Here is a 12,371-nt window from a genome sequence, read left to right as displayed (position 1 = left end):
ACTCCTCTTCCCGAGTTCAAATCTGGCCTCAAACACTTACTAGCTATGTGACCCTGGGCAAGTCACTTAACCCCGTTTGCCTCAGTTTCCTTATCTGTAAAATGAGCTGGAGAAGGAAATGGCAAACCACTCCAGTATCTGTCAAGAAAACCCCAAATGGGGTCATGAAAAGTTGGATACAACTGAAGAAATGACTGAACAACAACAAATGCCCACACTACTTGCCCCAAACACCACTTCCTTCCCCAGCTCCTCCAAATAGCTCTTCCAAGCACAGTCAACTCTTGATTATCCACATTCTGAGAATATATGTAATAGAACCCTCTAATCATTCACGTGGGATTCAACAATGTCTGGGCACTCCAAGTGCCCACAGGTGCTCTCAAGGCTGGACATATGAGCTGCATGGTGCAAGGCTATTTCTGCAGCAGGGTTATTTTCATAATCACGCTTACCTTTGGCTGATTCTGAGTTTCATCGGCCTTAGGTAACAATAGGGGAGGCAGCCTGAGAGGGAAAAGCATGCCTACCACAGATAATCCACGGCTGTTTTCCACCCCCACTGCTGGGCAGAAGAGGTATGGCAGAAGTCCCATGAGTGGGAACAGAGAGAATCCAGAAAGCCCTTATTCCCATCCTTAAGCAAGGATGTGCTGGTAAATGTTTAACTATCCTCTCTAGAAAAAGAAATGTACACATGACACACTTACAAATTTTAGATGCATTATTAACACTTTCTTAAGTCTAGACCAGAGGTGTCAAACATTCCAGAACCAGATTGTTGACAGAACCAGATTAAAATGTAATTGGGAAATATTTAACAAAATAAATAAAAATAAAATAAAACATAGATAAAATTACATCTTAAAAACTAAGTCAATATGTAGCCTGCAGGGAGCCTTATGTCAGGATTTGTTTCTGTTTGAGTTTGAAGTCACTAGTCTAAAAACCAACAAAATGAATGTTTCGGTTTGAGGGTTTTAATTTCTGAGGTATAAATCCCCACTCTGAAAATATAACTGCTCCCCCAACTGTTCAGCACACCCCTAACCTTAGGTCTGTGGGTCTTCTTTTTCTAGGCATGACCTTGTCAAAACCAACCCCATGATTTCCCTCAGGGCCTCCCAACCAGGTTCTCCTCACTTTTCTCGCCACTTGGAGGGCTTTTGCTCGTCAGAGCCTTTAGTAATTCAGGCTGACACACGGCAGGGGAACAGCAGGGTTTCGTTTGCCCCCATTGCCTGGGAGACAGACTGCTAGTGGAATTTTCTCTCCCTTCCTTGGTGCCCCTGCCCACCCCACCCTGGGGAGAGCTGCCACTGAGCAGTGCAGACCCCAGAAAAGCATGGAGCATGAAGGAGCCAGATTTAGAGAAGTGAGGGCACTGGATAACCTGAAGACTGGACTAGTCCACACCCCCCACCCCAAATCACCCAAGAGGCAGATCTCCTTGGTCCTCCACCTGCCCTCACCCTATTTTGTCTCCTGGCACAAATGAGCTCACTAGTGGAGTTCAGACAAAACTTCAAGCAATGATTTTATTGCAATTCAGACACAACTGAACCAACCCATTGGGCATCATTCCCAGAACAGCAACAGTGGAAAAAGAAAACAATTTCCAAAGGAAAGAGAGGGCCAGAGTGGGCCTCTTCCCCTGAGGCCCCTTCTGCTGCTTGGATTTGGGAAGAGATGACAGGCGAGGAGAGTCAGAAGGGTGGTCTGTGGGAGGAGAGGTAGTAGGGATCTGGCAGAGACCCCTCTGGAGTGGTCCCACATTCCCTGAGTGATGCCAGGTGAAGACCTCTTCTTGCAGGTAGAGTGGTACCTCGGGACGTCTACTTTCCCTTTCCACAAGGGCTTCCTTTACTGTTTAAATAAAACTTGAAATAGGCATATCCATTTTTTTTAATGGGGAGGGGGGAATCACATAAATTGGCTGAGCCCTCCTTCCCTGACCACCCCATACTTTGGCCTCTCTACCCAAATCACATTACACTCCTATTCTAGGGCTTTGTGGTGGGAAGAGAATGTCTTATGTCCTGCAAACAGTTTTCTCTACTATGTATATATACCCTTGGGGGCCCCACCCCAATTGTCAGTGACTTCTTCAGCAGATGGGAAATACCTAGATATAATGCTCCTCGCTAGTCAGTGGCAGGCTCTGCCTTGAGAAGTGCTCAAATTAGATTGTTACTAGGGCTAAAACAGAGAGTGATATTCATGTCCCAACTGATTGGAGAATGGAGACTTCGATTTGCTAAATGTCTTCTTACCTACTGGTCTCAGCACCTAGTCTAGAGAGCCACAGCAGCCCATTCTGGATAACGGGATTCAACAACTCCACACTGGTGGAAGTTTCTCCCCTTTACCTACAATCTGGCAGGGCAAGCATGAGACCTACCCCTGACAAAAACAACCCAAGAAAGGGTTTGAGTCTATAATGGCAGCTAGGACAATTCTCCCCTCCCTCTACATTCCTTCCAGCTGGGCCGGAGGCCACAAGGTGATGGGTGAGAGCAATTCCTCCCCAGAGCTAGTACTGAAGAAGATCCCCTCACTGTAAGAGGGATGTCTGAAAAGGCATCTGGAGTCTCTGGAGAGAAGAGGGTCTCTAGCTCCTTCTCTGCCCCAGCCAGGAACTTCCTGAGTAAAATGGAGCCAGGCTGCTCAGTCAATGTAGTGGCTCCGGCCCAGGTAGGGTGTGTCCATGCTCTGGATGATCGTGCCTGACTTCTGTTCCTCAAACACAATGACCTGGCAAAGAAAGAGAGGGGCTGGGGCCTGACAGAAGCTACAGCCAACATTGGTCTCTTGAGATGGCATTTGTAAAGTACGTCACACGGAGCCTGGCACATAGTGGACACTAACCCCACCTCCCTTAGTCTTCCTTTCCCTTTCCTTTCCTGAGTTGCAGACTGGAGGGGGCTCAGGGAAAATCAGTCTTCAGCAGGAACGGGTGGGGGGAGGAGTTATAGAATCTACCCTGGTCTCAGTCCCCGACAGCCCCTATGCCGTTTGGGATGGGGAGAGCTGCAGCATTCACAAATGTTCATTTTTTGTAAAACTGAATTGTAATGGGAAGTTTAGGGGTGCAGGGAGAGAATGGTAATCAAGGACAAACACCCACACATCATTTGCAGAGGCCCAGAACAAACTGATTTTGCCCATTCAAACCTAAAAGCAATTGTTGCATTTCATGCAAGGAAATGTTTCTCTGCCATACCTCTGCTGGAGACTGCCCACCCACTTAACCCCTCCCAGTATAGTATTTCCTACACCTGAGTTGGGTCTCTGCAGCAGAGTTCCCCAGAGCTGTTCCCCTTACTTGCTAGCCACCACTCTAGCCTTATGCTGTACTTCTGAGGGAAAGCTAAGGCAGGAAATGGTAGAGGTGAAGGCATGAGAAGCTTGGTGGGGATCTCACCTCATTGTCTCCAGGGTGCAGCCAGGGGCCTGGGAGGTAGAGAGTTTCCTGGGGACCAATGCTCCAAAAGCGCCCAAGGTTCCGGCCATTGATGAATACCACTCCCTTTACCCAGCCCTGAAGGTAACAAGTCAAAGGTTATATAGAGTTATGTAGGACAAAGAAGCAAAGCAGCAGAGAAGGGGACAGTTGCAAAGGCCTAAATGTCCTTATGTCCTCCATGCCCCTGGCAGGTGGGAGGACCAAGTTCAATACAGGACATCTCTGGAGCTCTGCCCTTCTGCCCTCAGGCCTGAGGATAATAAAGAAAGGCGTGGATTGGGGCAGCTAGGCCGGACAGTGGATACGGCACTGGCCCTGGAGTCAGGAGGACTCGAGTTCAAATAGACATTTATATAGGACAAATATGACTCAGACGTTCACTAGCAGTGTGACTCTGGGCAAGTCACTTATCCTCCATTGCCTGAGAGAGAGGGTGAGAGAGTGAGAGAGTGAGAGAGAGAGAGAGAGAGAGAGAGAGAGAGAGAGAGAGAGAGAGAGAGAGAGAGAGAGAGAGGGAGAAGGAGAGAGACAGACAGACAGACAGACAGAGAGAGAGACAGAGAGAGACAGACAGACAGACAGAGAGAGAGACAGAGACAGACAGACAGACAGACAGACAGACAGACAGACAGAGACAGACAGACAGACAGAGACAGAGAGAGAGACAGAGAGAGAGAGACAGAGACAGAGAGAGAGAGACAGACAGAGAGACAGACAGAGAGAGAGAGACAGAGAGAGAGAGAGACAGAGAGAGAGAGAGACAGAGAGAGAGAGACAGAGAGAGAAGAGGGAGAGAGAGAGAGGGAGGGAGAGAGAGAGGCATGAATTAAGCAAGCCCTTACTATCTGTGATCCTGTTATGACTGTGGACACACTATCCTACCCCTGCTGGGCTAGTACTATTCAGCTTACCACCAGGAATGAGCACAGCACACAGATGATAGTGCCAGTGTGGTGTATACCAAATGTCCTATGCCCCTATTGAAGACAGCCTTGGCTCTGACGTCAAATGCCATGGTAGCCATGGCTGCTAAGTTGGGGTTTCCCCTCTCTCTTAGCCCTCTGAGCCCCAACCCTCTAGAGTAGGCCTGTACAACCAGTGGCTTGCGGGTGGGCTTGCCTAATGCCAAAGGGTTTTGGGCAGCCTGAGAAAGTGTAGAGGAAAACATCCTTTGTATGTAGAGGAAATCCTCTGGCATGTGGCAAGCCATGGGTGGCAGGTTGTACAGGCCTCCTCTAGAGCAACAGTTCTTAATCTCTCTTATGTCATAGATCCCTTTGGCAGTCTGGTGAAACCAATGGATCCTTTATCAGAATTGTGTTTTTAAATGCATAAAAATAAAACACATAGGATTACAGAATAAAACAACATTAATCACTATTGAAATAATTTTAAAATTATATTTTTTAATCCAGAGACCTATGAATTAAGAGCCCAGTTTCTGCAGAACTTGCCCAGTTCCCCCCCCACCCCATGCCCCAAGGAGGCCATATTGGGAACTTCTCAGGGTCAGGGCCTTATTTTGGTGAGTGCCTCCCTGAGCTGGGCACAAAATAATTGTCCTAAAAGCAAAGACATCAGGGATTAAAGGACCCCATTGGGAAGGGCAGCCTCATCAAGAAGAGCGGCTCACCCACCTCCAGCTTCAGGAAGGTGTCCAGAACCATGGAATCAACTTGAAGAGTCCCTCGGAAGAAGGCTGGACCTGTGGCTTCCTCTGGTACCTGATTCCACTTGATGGAGGAGAGACTACAGAAGGAACCCAGAAATGAGGGGAAGGGAAGATCAAGTCTCAATGGAAAATTCCTTCCCCTCTCTATGATCTCAGCTAAATAACGTGGACACAGAAATGGATGTGAGTGTGGCATAAAGGAAAGTGCCCTGGGCTCAGTATCAGGAAAGCTTCTAGTCCCACTTTTGAAACCTACTAGCCTGATGACCTTAATTACTTTGCCTTCTCTCTAATCCTAAATTCTCTAATCTGTAAAATGACTAGTCTGGACTAGCTAATTGCTAAATCTGTAGTCTTTGTCCACAACCTTCACAGTCTTGGGATCAAAGAGCTGGCACATACCTCTGGAAGAAGTTTTCTTTCATCTCTAGGCTGTAGATTTTGAAATTCCGTAGTGGGGTTTCATTCAGATAGATATCACCAATTAATCCTGTAGAAGCCAGGGAAGTGAGAGGGCATGAACAGGGCTGGCATAGCTCCCGAGTCCCAAAGACCTGAAGATGGGGGCTAGGCTGAGAAGTTTTCTTTCATAGAAGGCTCTGAACAGAAGGTTTCTGCAAACTATTTGGGTGGTTTTTTTCCTTCTGAGGGCAAACTCTGAAGGACTGCCTGTGAGCATGAAATGAGCAAGCCAAAATTCAGGGAAATGCCCCCATGTGGTCCTGCGTCCTAGGGAGCTAGTAAAGCTTTGCTTCTTGGAGTCAGTTTAGACCTATTTGGGGACCCTACAGGGATAACAGAGGATGCCTCTTTGCTTTCCTCTGGCAGGGAGGGGGAGCCAGGGGGCTGGGTGTTTGCCCTGCTCATTTGCCCACATTTATGAATCCCACAGGCTTTCAAGATCCCAGCCCAGCTTCAGGGATTCAGGTCACTAAATTGCCAAAGCCAGACTACACAAGGTATCTTGGTACTCAGGATAACTCCAGAAAAGACCTTGGTTCCCAGTAATCTGATAATTATGACCTATATAACCTTGGGCCTCATCTGTAAATGACAGAATTGAACTAGATCATATTTAATATCCTTTCCAGGTCCTATGGCTAGTAGGACAATACATTATGGACAATGTCTGAGGCTGAAAATCTATCGAGCCATGAACAGAAGACCATGCTGCATGAGCGGACAACCATGCCAAATGAACCATTATTGAGAATGAGTGAACAGAGTTCAATGAGTAGTGCAGAAAAGACGTCAGCTATGCTGACAGATATTAGGACAGAAACTCTGGAAGTTTGGGGGATTTTCCTTAAATGAATCAATTCTTCTCAGTTCCCAAAAGAGCAAATCATCCCTTCACTTCAACAGGTAAGCCATTCCATGGGACAGTCAGTCTATAAGCATTTATTAAACACCTACTACATGCCAAACACTACCCTAAGTGCAGAGGCCACAAAGAAGGGCAAAAGACAGTCCCTGTCCTCAAGGAGCTAACTGTCTATTGGGGGAGACAATATGCAAACAACAATGTACAAATAAGCTCTATACAAAATCATTAACCGAAGGAAGGCACCAGAATTAAGGTGGGAAAGATTTCTCACAGAAGATGGCATTTGGGTTGGGACTTGAAGGAATCAGGGAAGCCAGGAGGTGGAAAGGAGGAGGAAAAGCACTCCAGGAAGAAGGGATAGCCAGAAAAAAAAATGCCTGGAGGACAGAGATGGAGAATGGAAACAGCAAGAAGACCAGTGTCGCAGGATCAGGAAGGATGTGGGAGGCATAAGAAAACTGTAAAAGTAGAGGGAGGCAGGGTACGAATGCCGTGAATGCCACACAGGTGATTCCACATTTGATCCTGGAGGCAATAAGGAAACACTGCAGTTTAATGAGGAGAATGGGGGGCAAAGGGAGGCAAAGCTTGGTGGCTGAATGGGGGAGGAATGGAGTGAGGTAGACCCACCAACCGCTACTGCATTAGTCCCATTATGAGGCCATGACAGCCTGCACTAGCGTGGTCGCAGTGTCGGAGGAGAGAAGTGGGCATATCCGAGAAAGGCTGCAACTGTGAAATCAACAGGCCATGGCAGCAACCCAGACATGGGGGAGGCGGGTGAGAGATTGTGAGTCTAGGAGAGCACCTAGGTTTTGATCCTGGAGGACTGAAAGGATGGGGGCAGGAAAGTCTGGAAGGGGGGACAGGAGTTTGGGGGCAAGATGATGAGTTTTGGATGTGCTGAGTTTAAGATGTCTATAAGACTTTAAGTTTGAGATGTCTAACAGACAGCTGGAGGTACATAACTATAGGTCAGCAAAGAGGGTAGGCCTGAATAAGTATATTTGAGAATCATCACCATAGAGATAATTCAATCACCAAGTGAAGCAGTAGAGAGGGAGGAGAGGCCCCAGGACAGACCCCTGAGGGATACTCATCTCAGTGGGTGTGACCTGGCTGAAGATCCAGCAAAGAAGCCTGAGGAGAGTTCAGATAGATAGAAGGAGAACCAGGAGAGACTGGTGTCCCAGAAACCTAGAGAGAAATGCCAGGGAGACAAGGGTACTCAACAGTATCAATAGCTGCAGAAAGGATGAAGGATGAGGACCGAGAAGAGGCCACTAGATTTAGCAATTAAAAGATAACTTTAGCGAGAGCAGGTTGAATGATGAGGTCGGAAGCCAGATTATAAGGAGTTAAGAAGAGACTGAAAGGAGAGGGAATGGAAGCACCCACCACAGAAAGCATTCTCAGATCTATGGGGTGATAATTACCAACAGTGGGACTGGGCAGATCAGGTGAGGGCTCTTTGAGGATGCGGGAACATGAACGTGTTTATAGACAATAGGGAAGCAGCCAATAGATGGGACAGAATGAAGCTAGATGAGAATGGGAGGGGGGAATGGAGCTAGAGGTCTGTGGATAGTAGAGTTAGGTCCTGAGGGACATTCTGGGCCTCACTGTAAGAATCACACATCCAGGGGCGGCTAGGTGGTGCAGCGAATAGAGTACTGGCCCTGGAGTCAGGAGGACCTGAGTTCAAATCCAGCCTCAGACACTTAATACAAAACTAGCTGTGTGACCTTGGGCAAGTCACTTAACCCCAATTGTGCTACCTTCCTCCCCTCCAAAAAGCAAAAAAAAGAATCACACATCCGTGTTCAGGGTCCCTCAGTAACCCCACAGGAGTATCCAATTCAATCAGCATTTATTAAGCATCTATACCGCACTGTACCAGGCACTGAAGATACAAAGACATAATGAAATTGCTACCACCCTCAGAGAACTTAGGTGGGCCTGACAAAGAAGCCTACAGAAGCTGGAAATTAATCACTAGACTTAGCTGGAGTAGAGGAGGTAAGAGTGGGAGGGGGTGGGCAAGGAAGGACACTTCCCTTGAGGGATGAGAGGGGGAGGGGAAGGACAGGACCATTGAGAATGCAGAAAACTGCTTGGAATCCCTTCATGAGAGCCCTGGATCTCTGTACCCCTGTGGGTTCAAGGCAGCTGGGATTCCCCACTTCTCTGGCAATGGACCAAGAGATATGTCCTACCCAAAGTGGTATAATATCTGAGAGTCCATGAACCTGAAAATCGTTTGGTTTAACTAGCTTCTTTTTAAAATGCAAATAGCTTTTGGAAAGTGAGGGGGGGGAGGTGGGGAGGGAGATCTATAAGTTGGTTATCTTTCTTTAATAATATTGTTCTCTTTCTTACACCACCTCGCTATACAAGTGCCACTGAGAAACCATGAGATTTAATAGTGGAAGGTGAGAATTGCGGAAGGAAGAAGGGCACATTTAGTTAAGGACATAAATTACAAACTGTAGCACTGAGCACTAGATGCCCAGGGAGTGAAAGAAGAGAGGACAGTGGAAACAGGGAGAATATAAGAATGTCTCTGTCTGTCTACCTCCTCAGACCCATATCTCTGTAATTAGGAGCATAAGCCCCATCAGCAGGAAAGATGCACTACTACTTCTAAGGCATTTTCCTGGGTTTCAAACTTGCAATACCCCACCACCATCATTAAAACAACAACAGCAGAAATGAGGTTGGCTTGGCACAATTTCTTTCTGTTGAATCTATCTGAAGAAGTCGTACCTTTCCACAGAAAATAAGGTCCAACAGGGAGGGGACTTCTCTAACCTTGCTTATACTATCTTCTTGCTTTAGAGAACATGGGCTTATGGGGAGAAGAGAATAGCCATGGCCATCTTCTCCAGTCTTGGAGAATTCTCCCTTTAGCTGAGAAATCTGGCTCTTTTTCACATCCCTGAAGTTCTGCCTGATCACACTTGAGAAGCTTCCTCATCCTTTCTCTATTCCTCACAGGCTACCAGGAACCAGGGAAAGCTTTCCAGGAGTAGGCCCTGGATAAGCTGCACATAGACTAGTTCATGGAGACATCTGGGGCTGTGTCTGCCCAGTCACATCTGAAGCCTACTGGGATAGGGACCAGGACTAGGCTGATCTCTCTGGCCTAGTACACTGGCAATCCACCTGGTGGGACCAGATCAACCAGAATGTTATTCCATTCTCTGCCACATTCTCCCCTGGTTGGCTGATGGGGAGAAAGAATTTACACATGTGCCTTTTCAGTCTGAGGGCAGAAACCTTAGAAGGCAAACCTCACCGGCCTGGCCCTAGGCTCCCCTTCTCTGCATTTGAAGCAGAAGCAGATACTAGATGGGAGGTGCTCTATCCCACCTGGCCTGGCTTCCTCATCCTCCCCGCCCTGGCCTGGCATCTCTCAGAGCCCACCTTTCCGCTGCTCATTGAGCATCTGTCCATAGTTGACTCGACCACGATTCTCCACCAGGATACTCAGCTTTCGGTGACCCTATAAGAGATGCACAAACCCCCCATGACTCCGTGGCCTCAACGTCCATGTCACTGGAGCAATCCTTCCAGACTTCTTCTGTGCAGCGATCCAGCTCTTCACAAAGCCATGTCTGGTAGTGAGCCAAACACAGCTGCCTTGTGGGGGGAGCCATACCCAACACAAGTCCCAGCTGCCCAATGCTCACTTCCCATAAGCCTACTGTCTCCCACAACATTCCTCCCCTCCCACTGACTTCTTAGGACATGGTGCAATCTGAGCAGCCAGAGAACAGAACTACATGATATCAACTTGAGCTTGGTGTCCAACAAGACAATTAGAAGCAAAAAACACACAAAGCTGGACCCTGAGATTACAAACCTGACTCTCAGGGATAGGCAGTCCTTCAGATTCATAGTCCATGTATCCAACGTATATCTTGTTCACAAACACCTGGGAAAGAGGGAGCAGAAGCACTGATAAGCTCCCCAAAAGGGATTAGATGTTACTGCTAAGAAGCAAAGAAAGAAGCTCTCAGGTCATCTATAAGTATATCAGGTCAGGTTAGAAGCTGAGAAGAAATGACGGGTCAGAGTAGACCACAAACTGACAGCTGAAAAGTATGCTGGTCTTTCTCTTTTTTCATATAAATATAATTCTGGGATGTCTAAGGTCACCCTTACCACTTTATTCAGCTGTGGTCAGAAACTGATGGGTCTAATTCTGGGCTCCAACACCAAAAAAGGATCATGGAGAATGAAATGAAATGAATGAATGAATGAATGATCAAAGAAGGAGGCAAAATAACAAATGCTGAAGGTAAAAGAGAATCACTATTTGGCATGGCCAAAAGGAAACTGAAGAGAAGTGATGCCAATCTATAAACCCACCCCAGTTGCAGAGAGAGGCTCTCAGCAGGCAGCAGTTGCCTCCCTTGCCAGTCTCCTGGCCCATACCTGGGCCCGGTCCCGAATGTGGTCCTTGGAGAAAAGAGTGCCTCCCTCATAGATAGAAGTCTCATAGAGTATGTACCCATAGGACTGGCCATTGCCTTGGTTCACTGACAGATTCTCCATATTGACAGGCTTCTCGCACTCAAGCGGCTGTGAAAGGAAGCAGGAGATGAACACAAAGTGAGGGTGAAATCTGTTCATTCAACAAACATCTAAGTGCCTATTCTGTGCAAGGATACAAAAAAAGTCTCTGTACTCCAGGAGCATAATTATATTCTATGGGGAAGGCATGATATGTATATAGTGAAGTAAGGCAATTGGAGGAGGGTGAGATGAACTCACAAGGGGGAAGGCTGAGCAGATTCTAACATGCAGAGATAGGAGGATGAGATAGGAAATGGAAAGGAGGGAGTGCATTGCAGAAATGAGGGGTCACTGGTACAAACTCAAAGAGAAGAAACAATGGCTTTGGGGGAATAGCTATTTGTCAGTCAACAAACATTTAACAAGAGCCTGATACGTGCAAAGCACCGTGGTAAACACTGAGAGTGCAAAGAAGGCAAAGAGCCCCTGCCCTCAAGGAGCTCAGAGTCTAATGGTGGAGACAACATGCAAACAACCACGGACAAACAAGCTACATACTGGATAGACTGGAAATAATCAACAGAGAAAAGGCACTAGAATTATGGGAGATGAGGAAAGGTTTCTTGTAGAAGGTGGGATTTTAGCTGAGAATTCAAAGAAGCCAGTCATGGGGTCAGCAAGAGACAGAGATGACAAGGCAGAGACTTCCTGGCATGGGGGACAACCAGAGAAAGTGCCTGGTTGCCATACAGAGAGTTTTATATTTGATCCCAAAGGTAATAAGGAGCCAGCAGAGACTACTGAGTAAGAGCTCAGAATTATGTTTTAGGAAAATCAGTTTGACAGCTGAGTGAAGGACTGATTGAAGTCCATATTGCAATAGACCAGGTCTGGGGTGAGTGATGAGGGCCTGCACCAGGGTCCAGTGTTAGAGGAAAGAAGGCAGGATACATGAGAAATGTTAAAATAAACAGGACTTGGCAACAGGTTGGATATGGGGAGTGAGAGATGGTGAGTGTTTGAGGATGACTCCTAGTTTGTGAGCCTGGGTGATTAAGAGATTAATGGTACTCTAGACAGGAATAAAAAAGTTTAGAAGAAGGACAGGTTTAAGGGGGAAAATAAGGAGGTTGGTTTTGGACCTGATGAGTTAAAATGCCTATGGAACATTCAGAGGAGTCCAACAGGCAGGTGGAGATATAATACTGGAAGTCAGCACAGAGGTTAAGACTGGATAAGTAAATTTGAGAATTATTACCTTAGAGATGACAAGTGAATGGAAATAAGGAGAGAGGGAAGATGAGAGAGAGGGAGGAAGTTGGAGGGAGGAAGGGAAGGAAGAAGGAAGGAAGGAAGGAAGGAAGGAAGGAAGGAAGGAAGGAAGG

At 47.0% G+C, this 12,371-nt stretch overlaps 1 protein-coding gene across 1 annotated transcript in view; it reads right to left on the bottom strand.

Moving 5' to 3' along the window:
* Window positions 1-1,512: 1,512 nt before the first annotated feature.
* LOC138155460 (beta-galactosidase-1-like protein 2) overlaps window positions 1,513-12,371 on the bottom strand; it is a 54,978-nt gene continuing 44,119 nt past the window's right edge. The window contains exons 13-19 of the mRNA XM_069080713.1: window positions 10,906-11,052; window positions 10,331-10,402; window positions 9,892-9,970; window positions 5,541-5,628; window positions 5,104-5,215; window positions 3,425-3,541; window positions 1,513-2,754 (exon numbers count right to left, since the gene is read on the bottom strand). Coding sequence (XP_068936814.1) covers window positions 2,668-2,754; window positions 3,425-3,541; window positions 5,104-5,215; window positions 5,541-5,628; window positions 9,892-9,970; window positions 10,331-10,402; window positions 10,906-11,052 — 702 coding nt within the window. The 3' untranslated portion in view covers window positions 1,513-2,667. The remainder of the gene's footprint in view (window positions 2,755-3,424; window positions 3,542-5,103; window positions 5,216-5,540; window positions 5,629-9,891; window positions 9,971-10,330; window positions 10,403-10,905; window positions 11,053-12,371) is intronic.

This window comes from Petaurus breviceps, unplaced genomic scaffold, assembly GCF_028583685.1.
Source record: "Petaurus breviceps papuanus isolate PSGF00001 unplaced genomic scaffold, PetGlider_PUasm1.0 91133, whole genome shotgun sequence".
NCBI classification, from domain to species: Eukaryota; Metazoa; Chordata; class Mammalia; order Diprotodontia; family Petauridae; genus Petaurus; species Petaurus breviceps.
This window is presented reverse-complemented; position numbering and strand designations above follow the sequence as displayed.